At 43.4% G+C, this 23,262-nt stretch overlaps 1 protein-coding gene across 1 annotated transcript in view; it reads right to left on the bottom strand.

Annotated features, from left to right (window-relative positions):
* LOC124613566 (mucin-7-like) overlaps positions 1-23,262 on the bottom strand; it is a 116,886-nt gene that overhangs the window by 15,355 nt on the left and 78,269 nt on the right. Inside the window, exon 2 of the mRNA XM_047142281.1 lies at positions 14,296-14,459. Coding sequence (XP_046998237.1) covers positions 14,296-14,459 — 164 coding nt within the window. The remainder of the gene's footprint in view (positions 1-14,295; positions 14,460-23,262) is intronic.

Genomic DNA, 23,262 nt, shown 5'->3' with positions numbered 1-23,262 from the left:
CAAAGGGCTAGCGAAAATGATACATAACTTCCAACTAAGAATTACAGAAATTTTTTGTAGCTGAGAGATGCGTAAATGATAAGAAAGTTCATTTCAGCGCCTATTCATACGGACCGTAGACAGGTATTCCTCAACTGCTATTAATAATGTTAAGACGACATGTTTTAATGTTTGCTGATCTACATAGAGCACGAATTAATTCCTAATCCATGAAGTGATGTACAACAGTGGTGAAAAATAGAACATAAATTACGTTTTAAAACGTCTTTCTTTCTCACAAGGGAAACTCCCCATCGCACATTCCCTAAAATTTAGTGGTAACATGGCCCAGTAGACAGCCCGTCAAAAACTGAATACAGATCAAGCGTGAAAACAGGAAAAAAGTGTACTGAACTATGAAAAACTAAGCAAAATAGAAACAGTGAACCATCCAAGCTCAACATCTACATCTACATGATTACTCTGCAATTCACATTTAAGTGCTTGGCAGAGGGTTCATCGAACCACAATCATACTATCTCTCTACCATTCCACTCCCGAACAGCGCGCGGGAAAAACGAACACCTAAACCTTTCTGTTCGAGCTCTGATTTCTCTTATTTTATTTTGATGATCATTCCTACCTATGTAGGTTGGGCTCAACAAAATATTTTCGCATTCGGAAGAGAAAGTTGGTGACTGAAATTTCGTAAATAGATCTCGCCGCGACGAAAAAGTCTTTGTTTTAATGACTTCAATCCCAACTCGCGTATCATATCTGCCACACTCTCTCCCCTATTACGTGATAACACAAAACGAGCTGCCCTTTTCTGCACCCTTTCGATATCCTTCGTCAATCACACCTGGTAAGGATCCCAAAAAAAATGGTTCAAATGGCTCTGAGCACTATGGGACTTAACATCTCTGGTCATCAGTCCCCTAGAACTTAGAACTACTTAAACCTAACTAAGGCCATCACACAACACCCAGTCATCACGAGGCAGAGAAAATCCCTGACCCCACAGGGAATCGAAGCCGGGAATCCGGGCGCGGGAAGCGAGAACGCTACCGCACGACCACGAGCTGCGTAAGAATCCCACACCGCGCAGCAATATTCTAACAGAGGACGAACGAGTGTAGTGTAAGCTGTCTCTTTAGTGGACTTGTTGCATCTTCTAAGTGTCCTGCCAATGAAACGCAACCTTTGGCTCGCCTTCCCCACAATATTATCTATGTGATCTTTCCAACTGAAGTTGTTCGTAATTTTAACACCCAGGTACTTAGTTGAATTGACAGCCTTGAGAATTGTGCTATTTATCGGGTAATCAAATTACAACGGATTTCTTTTGGATCTCATGTGGATCACCTCACACTTTTCGTTATTTAGCGTCAACTGCCACCTGCCACACCATACAGCAATCTTTTCTAAATCGCTTTGCAACTGATACTGGTCTCCTGATGACGTTACTAGACGGTAAATTACAGCATCATCTGCGAACAACCTAAGAGAACTGCTCAGATTGTCAGCCAGGTCGTTTATATAGATCAGGAACAGCAGAGGTCCCAGGACGCTTCCCTGGGGAACACCTGATATCACTTCAGTTTTACTCGATGATTTGCCTCTATTACTACGAACTGCGACCTTCCTGACAGGAAATCACGAATCCAGTCGCACAACTGAGACGATAACCCATAGGCCTGCAGCTTGACTAGAAGTCACTTGTGAGTAACGGTGTCAAAAGCTTTCCGGAAATCTAGAAATACGAAATCAACTTGAGATCCCCTGTCGATAGCGGCCATTACTTCGTGCGAATAAAGATACCTTCGCTGCGCAGTGCCGATGGTACTATTACCGATGACTGTGCCGCTAATGCGGAGTTACTGAACGCAGTTTTCCGAAATTCCTTCACAGGGAAGACGAATGGAATATTCCAGAATTTGAAACACCAACAGCTGCTAGCATGAGTTTCTTAGAAGTAGATACCTTAGGGGTTGCGAAGTAACTCAAATCGCTTGATACGGGCAAGTCTTCAGGTCCAGATGGTATACCGATTAGGTTCCTTTCAGATTACGCTGATACAATATCTCCCTACTTAGAAATCATATACAACCGCTCGCTCACCGATAGATCTGTACCCACAGATTGGAAAATTGCGCAGGTCGCACCAGTGTTTAAGAAGGGTAGTAGGAGTAATCCATCAAACTACAGACCTATATCATTGACGTAGGTTTGCAGTAGGGTTTTGGAGCATATACTGTATTCAAACATTATGAATCACCTCGAAGGGAACGATCAATTGATACGTAATCACCATGGTTTCAGAAAACATCGTTCTTGTGCAACGGTTTTGAACAAGTATTTTTGCCAACATATCGAGGGAAGGTTGAAGTCCCCACCAACTATAACCGTATGAGTGGGATATTTATTTGTTACGAGACTCAAATTTTCTCTGAACTGTTCAGCAACTATATCATCGGAGTCTGGGGGTCGGTAGAAGGAGCCAATTATTAACTTAGTTTGGCTGTTAAGTATAACCTCCACCCATACCAATTCGCACAGAGTATTTACTTCGACTTCACTACAATATAAACCACTACTGACTGACACAAACACTCCACCACCAATTCTGCCTAATCTATCTTTCCTGAACACCGTCTGAGACTTCGGAAAAATTTCTACAGAACTTATTTCAGGCTTTAGCCTGCTTTCTGTACCTATAACGATTTCACCTTCTGCGCTTTCTATTAGCGCTTGAAGCTCAGGGACTTTCCCAGCACAATTACAACAATTTACAACTACAATTCCGACTGTTCCTTGATCTAAGCACGTCCTGTATTTGCCATGCACCCTTTGAGATTGCAGCCCACCCCGTACTTTCGCGAGGCCTTCTAACCTTAAAAACCGCCCAGTCCACGCCACACAGCCTCCGCTACCCGTGTAGCCGCCAGCTGAGTGTAGTGAAGTCCTGACCTATTCAGCAGAACCCGAAACCCCACCACCCTATGGCGCAAGTCAAGGAATCTGCAGCCAACACGGTCGCAGAACCGTCTGAGCCTCTGATTCAGACCCTCCACCCGGCTCTGCACCAAAGGTCCGCATCGGTTCTGTCAACGATGCTGCAGATGGTGAGCTCTGCCTTCATCTCGTAAGCAAGACCGGCAGCCTTCACCAAATCAGATGCCGCTGGAATCCAGAGAGAATTTCCTCAGATCCAAAGCGACACACGTCATGAGTGCTGACATGTGCCACCACCTGCAGCTGGCTGCACTCTGTGCTCTTCATGGCATCCGGAAAGATCGTTTCCACATCAGGAATGACTCCACCCAGAATGCACATGGAGTGCACACTGGATTTCTTCCCCTCCTTAGCCGCCATATCCCTAAGGGTCCCCATTACGCACCTAACATTGGAGCTCCCAACTACCAATAAGCCCACCCTCTTTGATTGCCCGGACCTTGAAGGCTGCGAATAATCCTCTGAAACAGGGCAGGCAGCTGCATCTGGCTCAGCCAGAGACAGTACCTGAAATCTGTTTGTCAGACGCACCAGGGAGGCTTTCTGATCAGCCTCCGGGGACGTCTTCCGCTGCCTGCCACGCCTTGGAACGACCTCCCAATCAACCACAGGCGAGGTCTCAGCCCCACTGCGGGCAGCAACCGGGGCAACCACAGCGGCAGACCAACCTGGGGACAGACGGGGCGAGGTTGACATCCCCGTGATACCCAAGTCCTGCTTCCCATAGTGGTGCCCATTGGCAACAACCTCAAGCTGCGCGGCCGAAGTCAGCGCCGCCTGCAGCTGTGAGCGAAGGGATGCCAACTCAGCCCTCATATGAACACAGCAATCACAGTCCCTGTCCATTCTAATCGATGTTGAACAACAGTTACTGAAACACGAGTCCGTGCTTAGATAACGCAAGGGAAACACGCAAAGAATGTATGAACTAACCTGTACAAATGCCTACGACTGCGCTACAATCTGCCTGAATTTACGATTACAGTAACTAAAACTCGAAATTACACCTCCTATACGAAACTCACACGCAATTTAAGTAAGAATCTACGAAGTAAACACAGAAATGAAGCTATATACGTATCTTTCTGCGCTGTCGATGTGCACCAACTGGGACCTCAGGCCACACTGGTCTCTGAGAGCCTACTAGACAGACAAGTGCCACTGACGTACCAAAACAAAACAAATGTCTAACGACTGCGCTACAACCTGCCCGAATTTACGATTACAGTAACTAAAACTCGAAATTGCACCTCCTATACGAAACTCACACGCAATTTAAGTAAGAATCTACGAAGTAAACACAGAAAAGAAGCTATATACGTATCTTTCTGCGCTGTCAATGTGCACCAACTGAGAGCTCAGGCCACACTGGTCTCTGATGTGCAGCATCGAGTGAAGTGCAAGAATCACGGCGTGGTAGTCGTGTGATCACGGTGTTGGACTGCAAACTGGCAGATCAGAGTTCAAATCATCTTCATGCCTTTTTTTAACAGAACTATGAACTTCCTGCTCAGTCATTGGCGTGTTTGTTCTCCTTCTATAGTCTTGGCTATTATCATAATATACATTGGTTATAGAGTATGAGTCACGTGCTAACAATATATTACCGTTGCAAGTAAATGAGATGAATAGTGAGAGCAGGTGAGATGCCGCATAGACCTCGCATAGAAATGAAAACAACAAATAAACGGATGTGAGAACTATGTTGCGACAAAGGAATTCAAGAATGAAAACGGATCACAAGAGTAGTAACATGTGGTACTTGTGAAGAACAAATAGGAGATACGTACTGTACGTCCGGTGGTCTCTTCCTCACACCTCGCTGTTGCAGACGGCGTTTCATCACCACACAGACACAAATTGAATAGAGCGAACGGACATGTCAATGACAAGACGGTTATTTCATAACTTTGTCGAAAAAATGGGGCACAACTGAGGTATGAAAACGGATCTCCCACTCCGCAATCCGACACTGCAACCACATAACTACGACGCAGTAGCTAATCAAAGTACTTTTGTGTTTGCTAACTAATTTATAAATATAAAGTTGTATAATGTCCATACGTTTATTAAAGTAACGTGTAAAAATTTGAAGTAAATGCATTGAGTACTCTTTGAAATTTTTGGTAACAATGTTAATCGTTTATATATTGTATATATCATATATATTTAAAATATGTAGCCCATGTTCGTCAGAATATTCATCAGATTATTCTGAAAAAAGTGTAGTGAATCAGTCAAGAGCTTTTTGAGAATTTTGGTAATAACTTACTTTGCGTGTTACATATTTACTTATATAATAGATTTAGTAAAAATCTTAACTATTAAATCTTAAAGCAGACGAAGAAGAACATTCGGAGGTCTACGATTTTGAACAAAGGAACATTTACATTGTTATTTATGTAGAAGTAAATGTTCGTTTGTTCAGAATCTTTAAATCTTCGACAGTTCTTCACTGATTGCTTTGAAATGTTGACACAGCGTTGGATTAGAATACGTACGTGTTTTTACACTGAAGCGCCAAAGAAACTGCTATAGGCACTCATATTCAAATACAGAGATATGTAAACAGGCAGAATACGGCACTGTGTACGACAACACTTATATAAGACAACAACTGTCTGGCGCAGCTGTTATATCGGTTACTGCTGCTGCAATAGCAGGTTACCAAGATTTAAGTGAGTTTGAACGTGGTGTTATAGTCGACGCACGAGCGATGGGAGACAGCATCTCCGAGGTGGCGATGAAAAGGGGTATTTTCACGTAAGACCATTTCATGACTGTACAATGAATATCAGGAATCCGATAAAACATCAAATCCCCAACATCGCTACGGCCGGAAAAAGATCCTGCAAGAATGGGACCAACGACGACTGAAGAGAATCGTTCAACGGGACGGAATGACAACCCTTCCGCAAATTGCTGCAGATTTCAAAGCTGGCCCATCATCAAGTGTCAACGTGCGAACCATTCAACGAAACATCATCGTCATGGGCTTTCGGAGGCAAGGCCAACTCGTCTACCCTTGATGACCGCACGCCACAAAGCTTTACGCCTCGCCTGGGCCCGTCAGCACCGACATTGGACTCTTGTTGACTGGAAACATGTTGCCTGGTCTGACGAGTCTCGTTTCAAATTGTATCGAGCGGATGGACGTATATGGGTATGTAGACAACCTCATGAATCCATGGACCCTGCATGTCAGCAGGGGAATGTTAAAGTTGGTAGAGGCTCTTTAATGGTGTGGGGCGTGTACAGTTGTAGATACGACTCTGACTGGTGACATGAACGTAAGCATGTTGTCTGATCGCCTGCATCCAGTCATGTCTATTGTGCATTCCGATGGTCTTCCAGCAGGACAATGTGACACCCCACAAGTCCATAATTGCTACAGAGTGGCTCCAGGTACACACTCCTGAGTGTAAACTCTTCTGCTCGCCACCAAACTCCCCAGATATGAACATTATTGAGAATGTCTGAAATGCCTTGCAACGTGCTATTCAGAAGAGACCTCCACTCCCTCGTACTCCTAAGGATTTATGGAAAAACCTGCAGGATTCACGGTATCAGTCCCCTCCAGAACTACTTCAGACATTAGTCGGGTCCATGCCACGTCGTGTTGCGGCACTTCGACAGGTGTACAGTTTCTTTGACTTTTCAGTGTATATACCTTCTGGAGAGCCACATGGTATATAAATACATATAAGAAGTTCATTTTAACTGAAGTCATTTAAATATTTCGAAAAATAGACATCGGATGATTTAATAGTTATGATTCCAATTTGTTTGTCTCGGAGGGGACAACCAATGACAGCACAGACGACCACCCACCCTACCCCGTGCGTCGGTGGCGGGGGCAACGTTGAAATCCTTAATGGGAACCCCCGTTTTATTGCACATTACGATTCTATACCAAAATCAGCAAAATCTTCGTTTCGCCACAGATGGCACTGTAATCGAAGAAATAAAAATCGGTATACTATTGTAATTTACGACATGCTACTCAATCGTCCTTGAATATCCAATGGCACGGGGTACCCACTTGCATGCTGGGAGGGTAAGACAGGCCAGTATTCCAAATCTCTAATTGGAAACCCCATTCGCAACGTTGTCTTCCTCCGGCATATCGAACAAAGGACATCTCGACGCGCCGCTGTGGCCGTGGCTCAAGGTCGAACACTACCCTACTTTTCCAATCAAAGTAGCTGTCCAAATGTAGTACCGCCAGCTTTAATGCACTTAGTAATCCGATTTCCAAATGACCGTACACAGGACAGAAGCATACCTCTGGGAATGTCTGCACAGACGTTTCGACAGTGTCTTCACAGCCTGTTGGCTCTTGATGGTACATCGTATCCTTTAAGTCTTCTCACAGAAAGGAATCCGGAGACGTCAAAACCGACCACCTAGCGAACCAATTAATGGGGCCATCTCTGCCGATCCACCGACTAGTGTAAACATAGTCTAATATCTCCCGTGCTTCAGTTGCGTTATACACTGGTTAACCGTCATGCTGAAACCATATACGCTGTCGAACATCCAGGACAACATCCTGCAGTAGTGCCGGTAGTTCTTCTGCCAAAAACGTTAGACATTTGCGTGCATTCAACATGCTGTCCATAAAATGCATACCAATGATTTTGTTCCCAATATTTTCACAACAAACGTTAACTGACCAAAGACGCTGATATATTTATATGGATATGGTGTCTGTTCTTGCGGACATGTCTGCAAGAACAGACACCATACCCATATAAATATATAGTTCTGGCGATACCGACCTTGACCTTCTTCTTCTGTGCGGATGCACACATATTCCCTGAGTTCTTACGGGACTTGGTAAGAATGTCTTCCACGAGTAATGAGTGTGTTGGGGTAGGACACTACGAATGTAGTGTGTGGACATACAAGGTGAGGATGTGGGTCTCGGAGGCATGCGAGAGATAGTCCCTGCAGTCGCGCTATCCTCTGCGCCCTAGGTGGCTCAGATGGATGGGGCGTCAGCCATGTAAGCAGGAGATCCCGGGTTCGGGTCCGGCCGCGGCACACATTTTCACCTATCCCCGTTGATATATATCAATGCCCGTCGCTGCTGAAGGTATTAATATAATTCTAATTTTGTTAAATACGTTGATGGCCATCTTGCCGTAACCAGTGGGGATTGTCTGTACTCCAGTAATGCATGTTACGCCTGTTAACGCTACCATAGTTTATGACTGTAGACTCACCGGAAAACAGTGACCCGGCAAAGAACGTGAGGGTCGTTTGTATTTATTGAAGAATGTATTCACAAAACACTACGCACTTATGGAAATCGGTGCCATGAAGTTCTTGATACAGGACACGTTCTATGGATGACGCTTATGACGATGCAGTATTGTGACAGTCTTCGGACATACCGGAATCTCAGTGTAATTGCTGGACGGTTATCCGTGGCTTGTGTTGCACTGATGCTAGTACAGTTATTTCATTAGCTTCTCCTGTAACACGTTTGCTGGTTTCCTTTTGCCGGTCTGTACGCTGCCATCAGACATAAAGGCGTTCACAACCTTGTCGAAGAACGAACGGGAATGACCTTTATCTGGAAAATGCTCGGCGTACACGGCAACAGCAACCTCAAAATTTCTCCTACATTCTTCGTAAATCAGGATCATTTCAGTTTCTTCTTTTTGCATCATTCATCGTCCACTTGTGCGCCTGATCTCCGAATAATACGGATGTAGCCGGCCCTCATTGCGAAGTGGTTCTAGGCGCTTCAGTCCGGAACCGCGCTGCTGTTACTGTCGCAGGTTCGAATCCTGCCTCGGGCATGGACGTGTGTGATGTCCTTAGGTTAGTTAGGTTTAAGTAGTTCTAAGTTCTAGGGGACTGATGACCTCAGATCTTAAGTCCCATAGTGCTCAGAGCCATTTGACCATCATCAGTTATTTTGCTCCCTAAATAGCAAAACTCCTTTACTACTTTAAGTGTCTCATTTCCTAATCTAATTCATTCAGCATCACCCGATTTAATTCGACTACATTCCATTATCCTCGTTTTTCTTTCGTTGATGTTCATCTTATACCCTCCTTTCAAGACACTGTCCATTCCGTTCAACTACTCTTCCAAGTCTTTTGCTGTCTCTGACAGAATTACAATAATACATTCCAAAATTTCTTTTTGTAAACTAAGACAGTTATATCAGTAGCTATATCTCTCTCGTTAATTATATTTTTAACTTTATCTAACAGGTCTTAAGATGGGCAGCTAGCCCGAAACCGGTCATTGAAAATCAAAACTAGCGATCAAAGACTGAAATGCCGTATTTTTATTCAAAGAACAGTAGCGACAATCCCAATAAAACAATCATGTCTAGTTTTGATAAAAAAGTGTGAGTCTGTTTTAGGCCAAAACTGTGGAGATGTACAGGATATGGGCCATGGTCCGTGAGAAAGTACACAATGATGGGTGTTGGATTTATGTACCTCAAATTCATCCCCTCTCGTATACTGGGGAAGAAATCATAGACTCGTCTTCCCTTATCAGTTGTTTCCCATTCTGTGTGCTATGTATCAATTCTCCAATTGTTTATTTCCGCTTGTCCAGTTATTTCTCTTATTTTGTCGCGTCTTCCCCTCTTCAGCCAGTATGCAGCTGCTCTGTGGCGAATTGTAAGGTCTATAGGGAAAACTCCCAGTACCACGCACAGTGCCTCAGTCGAGGTCGTGCCGAAAGCCCCCGAGATTCTGAGTAGAACACTCCCTTGGCCGCTCCCCACAGTGGCTGTATGCGGACCTAAGCATGATCGATGTGTCCAAGCACTAGCCGCAAAACAAGTTATTGACTCAAAGACTGCTGTGTAATACGTCCTCATTGTCTGAAGAGGTAGTCTGTATCTTATAGTGTCCAGTCTTACAAGTTTGTCGCTTTGTTAATTGTCAGTTTGACAAGTTCGTTGAAGTGTAAATGTTCGTCAATATAAATGCCAAGTTTTCCTTTTTATAGATATGTTGTTGAATTTTATAACTGGATTTCTTTTCAGTGTGCCTCTTAGAAGTAGGTAAACAATTTTGTTTGTTGCCATTGTGAGTCTGTTGTTCATGCACGACTCGCCGATGAACGCAAGGAGCCGCGCGGCTTTACTCTCTAATTGGGACCTGGAGTTTGCAGAAATCATGACCATAAGATCATTAGTGTACACAATCACCTCGTTAGCCACGTCGTTGTCTTCTAGGGCATTCAGTAGTGGTTCTATGGCTATGTCCCAGAAAATCGGTCCGCATATGGATCCTTGTCGACAACCCTTTACTACCCTCTTAATAACCTTCCATTCCCCTATCCTGTTTTTACAGTAATCTCTAAGGGTGTTGGATAGAGCTTTTGGAATTTTCACCTTTCGAAGTCTTGTAAACAGCGCCGGCCACCAAAGGTTGTCGAAAGAACTAGCTATGCCAATTAGGATTGCTTCTATTTATTTGTCATGTACTGTCTGCGTCATTTTTATGGCCCTATTTACTGCGTCTTCGATGGATTTACGTGCTCAAAAACCAAACTGTGTGGATTAAGGCCGAAGAGCTGCCGGTACGAGTGAAGTTTGTCACACAGCAATCTCTACTCTACCTTTGCCAGAATGTTAATGAGGCATATTGGTCCGTGTGTCTTGGGGTCAGTCGGTCTTTCATCTACATCTACATCTACATCTACATCTACATGGGTATTCTGCAAATCACGTTTAAGTGCCTGGCACAGGGTTCATCGAACCACCACCACAATTCTCTATTATTCCAATGTCGTATAGCGCACGGAAAGAACGATCACATGTATTTTTCCCGTAGAAACCCTGATTTCCCTTATTTTATAGTGGTGGTCGTTTCTCCCTGTGTAGGTCGGCGTCAGCAAAATATTTTCGCATTCGGACTAGAAAGCTGGTGATTGAAATTTCGTTAGAAGATTCCGCCGCAACAAGAAACGCCTTTGCTTTAATGATGTCCAGCCCAAATCCTGTATCCTTTCAGTGACACTCTCTCCCTGTTACGTGATAATACAAAACGTGCAACCCTTCTTTGAACTTTTTCGACGTACTCCGTCAGTTCTATCTGGTAAGGATCCCACACCGCGCAGCAGTATTCTAAAAGAGGACGGACAAGCGTAGTGTTAGCTGTCTCTTTAGTAGATCTATTACATTTTCTAAGTGTCCTGCCAGTAAAACGCAGTCTTTGGATATCCTTCCCCATAACATTTTCTATATGCTCCTTCCAATTTAAGTTGTTCGTAATTGTAATTCCTAGGTATTTAGTTGAATTTACGGCCTTTAGATTTGACTGATTTATCGTGTAACTGAAGTTTAACGGATTCCTTTTAGCGCTCATGTGGATGACCTTACACTTTTCGTTATTCAGGGTCAATTGCCAATTTTCGCACTACACAGATACCTTTTCTAAATCGTTTTGCAATTTGTTTTGATCTTCTGATGACTTTACTAATAGATAAACCACAGCGTCGACTGCAAACAACCTAAGACAGCTGCTGAGTTTGTCTCCCAAACCGTTTATATAGATAAGGAACAGAAAAGAGCCTATAACACTACCTTGGGGAACGTCAGAAATCATTTCTGCTTTGCTCGATGACTTTCCGTCAATTACTACGAACTGTGATCTCTGACAGGAAATCACAAATTCAGTCACATACTTGAGACAATATTCCACAAGCACGCAATTTCACTACAAGCCGCTTGTGTGGTACAGTGTCAAAACCCTTCCGGAAATGCAGAAATACGGAATCGATATGAAATCCCTTGTCAATAGCACTCAGCACTTCATGTGAATAAAGAGCTAGTTGTGTTTCACAGGAACGATGTTTTATGAACCCATGTTGACTGAGTGTCAATAGACCGTTGTCTTCGAGGTAATTCATAATGTTCGAACACAATACATGTTCAAAAATTCTGCTGCATATCGACGTTAGCGATATGGGCCTGTAATTTAGTGAATATACCTTTCTCGAATTTAGGTGCGACCTGTGCAACTTTCCAGTCTTTGGGTACGGATCTTTCGTCGATCGAACGGTTGTATATGATTGTTAAGTATGGAGCTAATGCATCAGCATACTCCGAAAGGAACCTAATTGCTATACAGTCTGTAGCAGAAGATTTGCTTTTATTAAGTGATTTAAGTTGCTTCACTACTCCGAGGATGTTTACTACTATGTTTCTCATGTTGGCAGTTGCTCTCGATTCGAATTCTGTAATATTTACTTCGTCTTCTTTTGTGAAGGCATTTCGGAAGGCCGTGTTTAGTAACTCAGTTTTGACAGCACTGACTTCGATATTAGCTCCATTGCTACCGCGCAAAGAAGGCATTGATTGTTTCTTGCAGCTAACATACTTCACATACGACCAGAATCTCTTTGGATTTTCTGCCAGGTTTCGAGACAAAGTTTCGTTGTGGAAACTGTTATAAGCATCTCGCATTGAAGTCCGCGCTAACTTTCTTTCTGTAAAAGATCGCCAATCTTGGGGACTTTGTTTAAATTTGGCATGTTTGTTTCATTGTTTCTGCAACAGTGTTCTAATTTGTTTTGTGTACCAAGGAGGATCAGCTCCGTCGTTTGTTAATTTATTTGGTATAAATCTCTCAATTTCTGGCGATACTATTTCTTTGAATTCAAGCAACATCTGGTCTACACTTATATTATTAATTTTGAATGAGTGGAAATTGTCTCTCATGAAGGCGTCAAGTGAATTTTTATCTGCTTTTTGGAATAGGTATATTTTTCGCTTATTTTTGGAGGGTTTCGGGGTTACAATATTTAATCTCACTGCGGCAACCCTGTTTCAGTAATCCTTGAATCGTTTTTGATGCTCGTTATTAACTCGGGATTATTTGTTGCTAAGAGGTCAAGTGTGTTTTCACTACCGTTTACTACTTGCGTGGGCTCATGAACTAACTGCTCGACATAATTTTCAGAAAATGCGTTTAGCACAATTTCGGATGATATTTTATTCGTACCTCCGGAATTAAACATGTATTTTCGCCAACATATCGAGGGTACATTGAAGTCACCGCCAACTATTACCGTATGAGTCGGGTACGTGTTTGAAATGAAACTCAATTTTTCTTTGAACCTTCAGCAACTGTTTCATCTGAATTGGGAGGTCGGTCAAAGGATCCTATTACTGTTTTATTCCGGTTGCCAACAATGACCTCTGCCCATACTAACTCACAGAAAATATCTAACTCAATTTCGCGACACGTTAAACTACTTCTAACAGCAACAAACACGCCATCGGCAACCGTGTTTAGCCTATCCTTTCGGAACACCGTCAGCTTCTTCGCAAAAATTTCGGCTGAGCTTAATTCGTCTTTAGCCAACTTTCAGTGTCTGTAACGATTTGAGCATCAGTGCTTTCTATTAGCGCTAGGAGCTCTGGCACTTTCCAAACACAGCTACGACAATTCACAATTGTTATACCAATGGTTCCTGTATCTACGTTCTTCCTGTGTTCGCCCTGGATCCTTTGTGACTGAAGCCCTTCTTGTGTTTTCCCTCTAACCTAAAACACCGCCCAGTCCATGCCACACAGCCCCTGCTACCCGTGTAGCCACCCCTGAGTATATGGACACCTGACCTATTCAGCGGAACCCGAAACCCAACCACCCTTTCGCGCAAGTTAAGGAATCTGCAGCCTACACTGTCGCAGAACCGTCTAAGCCTCTGGTTCAGATCCTCCACTCGGCTCTGTACCAGAGGTCCGCAATCGGTCCTGTCGACTATGCTGCAAATGGTCAGCTCTGCTTTCATCTTGCAAGCAAGACTGACACCCTTTACCACTTCTGTTAGACGCCCAAAACCAGAGAGAATCTCTTCTGATTCAAAGTGACACATCATTGGTACCGACGTGAGCAACCACCTAAAGTTGGCTGCACCCTGTGCTCTTCGTGGCATCCGGGAGGACCCTTTCCACATCTGGAATGACTCCACTCCCTTTCCCTAAGGATCCCCATAACTTGCCTAACGTTGGAGCTCCCAACTACCAATAATCCCACCTCTGTGATTTCCGAGATCTTGCAGGCTGAGTGGTTTCCTCTGAATCAGGACAGGCGACGCTTTCTTGATTCTTTCATAGATAAACGATTTAGAAGAAACGAACATTTGCAATTTTATTTCTATACATTAAGTAACGTGTCATGGTATTTTTGAGTGTGAAGAACGCTCCGGTACTACGTTCAGGAAATATCTTAACATTGAGAAAGCTTGCGTGTCTCGTGCTGTCCGACCCTCCCCGTAATCGGGTGAATGGGAGACTGGGACTGTGATACAAACTAGGGCTAGTGGGACAGCGTTGGTGCAGGCAGCGGCGGCGGAGGTCCCAGGGCACCCAGCCCGCCGCCACAGCAGCCGTCCTGGGGGCGGCGGGGGCGGAGCGTGCGGGGGTGTCCGTCAGGCCGGCGGCCGCACAGCGGGATTGCGGCCGCGCCGCTCGCAAACTATAAAAAAATAAATATATTTCCAACACGGCCGCGCCACGTCACCGCAACCGGCGCGATCAAAAATATACCACCGGCGCGCCGACCCGCGCCGCGCCGGGACGGCCGAATTATTTTTGCCCTGTTGTTACGGCCCGTGCTTACGGCCCGCGATGTGCGAGTGTGACAATGTTAATATCAATAATTAATACCCGTATAACCAACGTAATTTTTGTTCGTGGTTTAGTTGGATGAAATCCGGCGACGAAAATAAAAAGCGCCGTGGTGGCGCGGTGGGCTGAGGGCGAACTACGCGCAAACCCAATATCCCGGCCTCCGAATTAAAGTCGCGCTTAATAAACGCGGCGGGTGGCCACTTTAAAAACTGCAACTTCGGCGTCCCGCGAAATTAGCGTTGCCCCGTCTCGCCAGCTTAATTACTGACGGTAATTTCTCGGCTGTTTACAGCTTTTCCTAAAGGAAGGGAAAAAAGTGTAGTAAATTAAATTATCTCTTCCTGCCCAAATGATCGACAGTTTAAATGCTCTTCTTATTCTTAGGCAACTAATGTATTCCGAAATAGTGTTATCGAACGAGAGTTTACTTTTTTACCGTAATCCCACACATACTGGCGACATCACTTACACCGTTACGAAGCAATACCTCTTCCTATTGTAAACGAAAGGCTTCAGATAACATAAGTAGGGGACTGATGCGCTACCTTTCCAGACAGGGGCCATTTTCTACATACCTGGATAGAACTGGTAAGAGGGCAATGACCAGCTGTGACTGTCGTCAAATCGACACACCAGATCATGCCTCAGGAAATGTACCCTACCTCAAGCTACAGTGGACAGTGTTAGGAAGGCTATATGAGGTAATACCGTTTACGACATAATTACAATGAACGAGGAATTTGATATTCTAAATCTTATAGCTACGGTAGAGAGTACTGTGGCCTGTAGTCTAACGTAGGGAAAGCGAACGAAGTCCGATAGCTCTACGATCGTGTGACCCAATAAGGGACGAGTAAAGAGATGGTCGGAAGCATACCTAAGAAAAAATCGAGAAAACAGTGAAATGTAAATGTTGCGCTCTGACTCGTCGACACGCGGTCTACAATGTTTGTTATTTACAGAAAACAATTTTATCGTGAAACAACTACAGGAGGTCTTATGTATGGTACCTTAAGGATCCAACTTAAATCAGTGCCCATACAACCCTCTACTAATCTATATAATTTTAACTTTTCATAAATATTTATAAACATTTATTGATGTTAGTAGTTTATATGCTGTAAGCTGTAAAAAAAACTAAATATTTGTTTGTCAACTGACAATTGGCCTCAGCGCCAAACAGCGCGCTCTGAACTGTGACACATTGTTTTGTAAAGTAAAATCTTTTGTAAAACATTGTAAGTAGCTCCCATATTGAATGATGAAATTATTTGATACGTTGTAACGATGAAAATTGTGATTGCAAACAAAAACAAATTGCAGCCTGTACCACGCACCCAACGCCGCCTGGCGGCCTAGTCCACTTGACTTTCAAAATTTTCACTTGGTAGCAGTCCGTGCTCGAGAATGTTCACGTGATACATTGTATCTATTGTTTTTTTGTGACTGACGTAGTAATGGTAAACTAGGAAGCAACATTCTAGTCATTGTAACATGTCTCTTATCAATCGTCTGATACTAGTTTTATGTTGTATTTTTGTAGTCTTTGAAAATGACGGAAAGTCGAAACGCGTAAGGTTGATGAAAAATAAGACTGTGGTCAAGACATAAGTAAAGTTATTAAAAGTGCGTCTAGATGTCCGCGTTGTCTCATAGCATTTTCACGCAAATTGCAGCTTTACCACACTTATTTGACGATGATGATGATTACTCTAAATGCGTCATAAATAAAGTAATTAGAGATGAAGACTTTTCCAAGGAATTATTACGTGCCAAGTTTGGATGCTCACATATCCTACAAATGGATTTCATCAGTCAAATTGAAATAATACAATTTTCAGCAGTAGGAATGAAGCCTGTACCTTGTAATAGTTACGTTACGTATTATTGTAGTAGTAGCGCATCTTGTTGTAATACGACTGTTAGCAGTGGATGATAAAGGTAACACTAAAATTAGTCAACTGCTGAAATGACGAAAAATTATGAGTCTCTTTCTGTTCACCATAAAGGAATACGACTGAAAGTGGAGAAAGATGCATAGTATAACCACATACAGGACAGAATATAGGTAGCTGTCTAAATATGAGAGCGATAGTAATAGAAACAAACAGAGATAAGGAAAAATAGTGTGACTGACACCATCATCTTAGTTCAGTATTCAGGATGTACAGGGTGGCCCAAAAAGGATGGTCACATTTTAAATAACTATAACTCCATCAGTTTTACAAATTAATTTTATTCAATTACGTAACTAAATGCTCCCAGGCACCCAATTACAAGAACTAACCACAAAAAATCATGTACGGAAAATGACTTCCGGAAGATGGTGTCCTTCCTCGGTGATGCATTCCACAAGTCTTTCCTCGAAATTTTCCATCACTTTCACTACTGTTTCTTCTTGAATTGCCATAATTTCCGCACTGATTGCCTCCTTCAGATCAATTAAGTTTCGGGGCTTCTTTACGTAGACTTTTGACTTTAGGTATCCCCAAAGAAAAAAATCACAGGCTGAGAGGTCAGGTGATCTCGCGGGCCAGTGGACATCTCCAAAACGCGAGATGATGTGGTGGGGGAACATCCGCCTTAAAACACACATGGAGTCATTGGCTGTGTGGGCCGTGACCCCGTCCTGCTGAAACCAAATTCGATCTCGATTTACATGTAACTCTCGCAGTTTCGGCACCAAAAAGCTACGTAGCATGTTAACGTAACGTTTCGAGTTCACTGTGACTGTAGCGTTGTTCTCCTCAAATAAATAAGGACCAACAATCCCCAATCTTGAAATTCCACACCAGACTGTTACCTTAGCACTATGAAGAGGCTTTTGGTGCAATTCTCTGGGATTATCTGCTGCCCAATACCTGCAGTTTTGTTTATTGACATAGCCGTCTAAATGGAAATGGGCTTCATCTGACATAAGAAGCACAACATCATTATTAGAGTACAAAATGTCAAGCATTGATTCACAAAATCGTCTTCGCTGCTCAAAATCACGATCATACAGCTTTTGCGTGATCATAATTTTGTATGGGTGAAACTGTAACTCACGGCTTAAAATACACTGCAACGAACTACGGCTGAGGCCTAAAGTTTGAGCACGACGCCTAGTGGAACGACGCGGGCTTTGCAGCACTGACGCTCTAACATCATCAATGTTCTGTGGAGTAACTGCTGTACGTGTACGCCCTGTAGATTTACCACTTTTGACAGACCCTGTTGTCCGGAATGCAGTCACCCAACGTGATATGGATCTGCGATCTGGAATGGGTCCATCACGCGCTACACCAAAACGTTGTCGAAACAATCGTTGCACAGTAATAAACGATTCATCATTTCTGAAAAACTGTTCCACAGCAAAAACACGATGCTCGACCGTCCACTGCGCCATCTCGTGGCAAACTGGGTGTAATGGCCGACTTGCAGACGGCCGGCAGTGGTCCCCCCTCCTCACCTTTCAATGGTACTACGCAGTTCAAATCCGACCATCCTTTTTGGGCCACCCAGTATAATTCGAAAAGGTTAAGATCGTCATATAGATTCACATATGTGTAACGATTCAGTGTTATTACCAAGAAAGTGGACTACAATAAATAAATAAATAACTCAGGGCTTTAATATCACTCGAGTAGATTACATACTCATACTCATATCAGCAGCTGAGGCATCGGACAAAGAGAAATTTCTGCAATTATAATATTGCAGAACAGTCGATTATGAAGATTAAGCACAAAAGAACACTCATAACATGTTGTAGGTAGAGGTTACAACTATTATATATACCACGCCCCACTTGTTAATAGTTTTACTTATCGGAACAGCTAATTCAGTTCAATCTCAGTTGAATAAAGATGAGGTACGAAATCTGACGCCGTCTGTTTTAAGGAAACATCCTAAAATTCACTTGAAAAAATGTAGGTAAAATGGTCAGACTAGCATTTGTAATCTTGGTCTCCATACCACCACGCTATTGTCTTCCCTATTGCGCCTTGTCATAGGGCAAAGAGTTCTTCGAGTTTTTTCATAATCTAAATCAGCGGAAGACGATGCCTTGGCCTGCAATGTGCGAGAAAAATAAAGTTTCACACTGTACTAACCTAACAAAAGTAACAAGAATAGGCTAGCGTAACCGCTGTTGGGATTCGTGCCTTTGAATGTATAGCGTGTTTCAATAAGGTTCATACGATTTCACAAGAGTGTATCTTGAATGAAGGTGGAAACTAGGGGTGAATTTTAACTTTCGCGTAGAACTTTTTATTTGCAAAAGAACCGTCCAAATTTACAAAGGTATATCTTTTGCATCCATGTACATACTAACTTGGCGTACTTTCCTCAATTACATTTAGAATCGAATTTTATTTGCATTTCACAAACGCTGAATGTGCTCTGAATGAGAAATACGACAAACATCCAGACGAGTGGTCGTCAAACATATTTGCTCAAGAGCCAACAATGACAATGTGGGGCGGCACCTCGAGCCGCTTATGTGCCGATCTTACTGGTAACGAACATAAATTATTACGTTAAGAACCTACAGTAGAGTAGTTATAGTAAGGATGTGATAAGTTCACTGCCGTGCCCAAATACCGATCGTTAAATGTAGGAAACATTCGAGGATCTCCGTGTCGATTGTGCTTTGTTTAAGACGGCTGCCACCCTGGATGAACTCAAAGTTATGATAAATGCCTGACGAAATGTTTGTGTGAGCAGGTGAGTAATTGATTAATAACAATAGTTGCACTTATATTTAAGTGTAATATGCAATATGAGACATGGTCACATATGTTCGGAATCTCATTTATCTTCTATTCAATCCGTTGTATTACAACAGTCTTAATTAGATTTAATATTCTTTGCTACAAAAAAGTGCCGCTTTTGAAGATGACCGTTTCTATAATGCCACATTCATTAATACATGTTACTTTTGTGTCAAAATATACATTACTGGACTGGAAGAAAAACAATAGAACTTTCCCCTTCCCACGTTCTCTGACCCCTGACTGGCCACGTTACTTATCCCACTGCCCGTGACGTAAGCGGCCGACTTAGCTCACGGCCTAATTCACAAACGTCAATTAAAACTATGCACATATTGTAAAATCACTGAGTTTGTTTGTTACTGAGTAGAAAAACTTCATTCTTAAGAAGCTCTTAACGTTAGTAGGCCTGTTTTGGATTAGGTTGTTAGTTGCTAAATTATAAAAAAAGGCTGAGAACCGCGAGCCGCTCGGTACATGATTCGGGGCGCAGTCTATCACTGCTCCAGACGATAATCAAACTCGTCCAAAGCGTTCGCAAGCAGGTATGTATTTACTAAAGTCACTGTATTTGCTATGCGGCGCCGCAGCTCAGCCAAAGTTTCTGAAAGCGAGGACACATAGACACACGCTTTCACAAACCATCGGATATCATGTGATGACGGGAATGGAGCAATGAGGATCCGTACACCCCTCACGCTGTACGACTTGCAATCATGTACTCTCTAAGAAAATTACGCTGCACAGCTGTAATTGAACTGTACGAATCGAAACATAGAACCAAAAACTCCTTTCTTTGCTGTGTTATTGTTATCTCGCCCAGACGCAATGGACGAGCAAGCGAGCGAGCTAGCTGCACCATGGAGACGTCTAGCGGTAATCACGAGAAACCGTAACTTGCACCTGGAGAACAACTCTGAATGATGAAGAAGGAAGTGGCAGACTATCTCTTTCTGTGAAGAACCGAGTATTGCAAGAAAAATGGAGGCCTTCGTGCTCGAACACCATCGTTATGCATCAGTTTTTAACATCGTTCACGACATTTTGAATAAGGTCTGATGAGTTTCCAGACCGCTCATCCCGTTCAAAAAGCCCGTCGAATAGAGGCAGCAACGGAAATGTTGCAACCGTATCGGATAAATCCAGACGACTTACGCAGGGCATCCCTGGAGGAATGGTCAACATTCCGGGATATCACATGACCTCTCAGTAGAAGCAAGAGACCTTATATGGGCATATGTCCGATTCCGGATAGTTTCCGAGAAAGAATACACTTCCTGTACACTGTTATTCACGGAAATGACGGATTTGCACACAACCGGTTTGAATCACACTTAGCAAACAGAATGCAAAACAATGTTGGAAAAGAAAAAAAGGTGACTAGGGAGAAATCACAAAGAGATTCCCACACGGATCAGTTTTGGCTCCACTACTAGTCGTTTGACAGATAGACACCCTGAGCAAAGAGGTTGAAAGCAATGAGGTAGATTGGGCTAAAATAAAATGTCATAGACGTTGATTGGGCGAGACACCTACAAGCGCGCCACTAGTCCAAAAACAAATGTCCATTAAAGGTGTTCTATCTGGGAAAACAATCATAATGGGGAAAATGTCAATATGAAGTCTTTTCTTCAAATGAGCGTTCTTTCATATCTCTAATTATTGACCATTCCTCCTGCGGCACCCCGTATAGCGCCTAATCACAATGGCCGAGTGCTGGGTATATCACTATGATTTCGCTAGAGAGGACCAAAGAAAGCAGTGGGAACATGCGGACTCACCCCTATCAGGAAAGGCGAAGACCCAAAATCATCGGGCAATATGACGCTGAGTGTTTTTTTGAAGACCGTCATATTTTTGTGCTAACAGCTTGTGCTTCCAAGGAATAAACCGTCACAGGAACCTCCTATAGAAATCTGATGAAGCTACAGGAGGCTGTAGAGACACAGCATCGCGAGGAGCTGTCCGAGGAAGTGTTTTTGCTCCACGACAGTTCGCCGGCTCTGCCTGTACAGTGCACAGTTACACTTGGTGCTTCTTTGGGCTGTCACATTTCCTTCTGACATGGAACCCCACGATGTCTTTCTCCTTCCTCAGACGAAATGATAGGCATTTCCACAATGACGGCGAGGTGGATTGTTCCCTGAACAGCCAAAATGCAGACTTCTGTACCGAGAGCTCCACCAAGTCATTCATCGCTGTGAAAAATGTGTTGCGGTGAGGGTCACTGTGTAGAGAAGGACTAAATACCATCATCAAGTTCCAGGTTGTAGCTTGATTTTTCTGGCTAACAGTTAAGACTTTGAGTCCTCCTCACACTTTGTGCAGCTGCTCTGATATGCTAATCATTTGCATATTCAAGCATCTAGTACGCTTCATGTCAATTTGACGTTTATTGAAATTTTTATGGGTAGAAGAGAGATAATAAAAAGAAACGTTGCGTGCAAAGGGCGTACAGAACAGTGAACTTGCACCATCATCATCATCATTACTTGCTACCTCTACGTACATTATTTGAACAGTCTTCGTTGCTGCATACTGTTAATAGTGATAAGGTCAGCAAAACTGAAATCTTATGCAGTTTTTTACTCTGTTCGGTAGAATTCTGAAAAAAGTTATTCGCTTAACTGCTGTCCATTGAAAGCATAGAGCGTTTTTGCAACTGCGTACAAACTGAGCAGATACTAGTTCACATGTCTGTCAAGCAGAGAAGGTGGAAAAAATTACTGGCGGAAAAAGGAAAGAAAGGAAATAGTGCGTACCTGTGGCCATTTCCAATATGTTGGGCGGGAACACTTCTGCCAACGTTTTTTAAGTGTTGCTTGACAATCGCCTTCTCTTTTATTAGCTATTTCGTCCTTTCTTGCCGCTTCTGTTTTTTTATGTCGCTGGACACTGTCTTGAAATTTTGTTGCACAGTCACAGACACTGAACCGTAACAAAGGCAAGGACTATACTCAAACACACCAAAAATTATTACAAAGACGACAATAAACATTCAGGTTGCATTGTCACCAATTTTCGCACAAAATTGCCTTTGCCAAATGAAAAAAACTGTTTTGTCAGAAACTATTTTGACAAAGATTGTTTTTATAGAGTCACCACATCTCTGAGCTGCAGCAACTCAAGACGAAGGCGTTTCCTCAGGACAAGGACTGTTTCTGCCAAACATGAATAAAGCAAATAAAGGAGCTCCTCGTGCAGATCGTGCAGGCGCAAGCCATGTCTACCGACCCCCGTGCTATACTTTGCCTGGCGAGTGATGCAAATGCTGTATACTTGGGGCATGTGGGCATCACACCGCTCTCCTGGCCGTTTTCCAGATTTTCCAGATCGTGGATCCGCTGCAGTTTGGTCAAGTGGCTCGTCATTTAGCATTACGAGGCTGAGTGCACCCCGTTTCAGTCCTTCCACCACGGTAAAATCCTTAGCGGTACCGGGAATCGAACACGGGTCCTCTGCAAGGCAGCAGTCTACGCTGGCCACTCGGCTACCGATGAGCACTGAATAACGCAAACGGTGAAATGAAAAGGTGAAACGCCACACCCAGCTGCATGGCTTGGAAGCGAGCTCCCCCCTCCCCCCCCCCCCCCTCTCTACTGTACTCCTTGTCCTGACAATGCCTAAGGCATCGAATTCATCTCCTACTATAGGCATTATTCGACCTCGTCTACGCAACCATAGTGCACTAGATCGGACTTTCTGAGAGACTGAGGGCGCAAAGGGGTAGCAACGCTCTACTTCAAGAAGAGTCGATTACACACGCAATTAAGTATGTATTTTTCGATAAACGCCCGACAAATACATTAATAGTAAAAGCACTGAAATAGGTACAAAAATGCCTGGATACGAAGTAGTTATAACTGGACCGAGAGACAACACTCCGTCAGTCAC

This window comes from Schistocerca americana, chromosome 4, assembly GCF_021461395.2.
Source record: "Schistocerca americana isolate TAMUIC-IGC-003095 chromosome 4, iqSchAmer2.1, whole genome shotgun sequence".
Classification (NCBI taxonomy): Eukaryota; Metazoa; Arthropoda; class Insecta; order Orthoptera; family Acrididae; genus Schistocerca; species Schistocerca americana.
The sequence above is the reverse complement of the archived record's forward strand: the minus strand, read 5'-3'. Positions and strand labels throughout refer to the sequence as shown.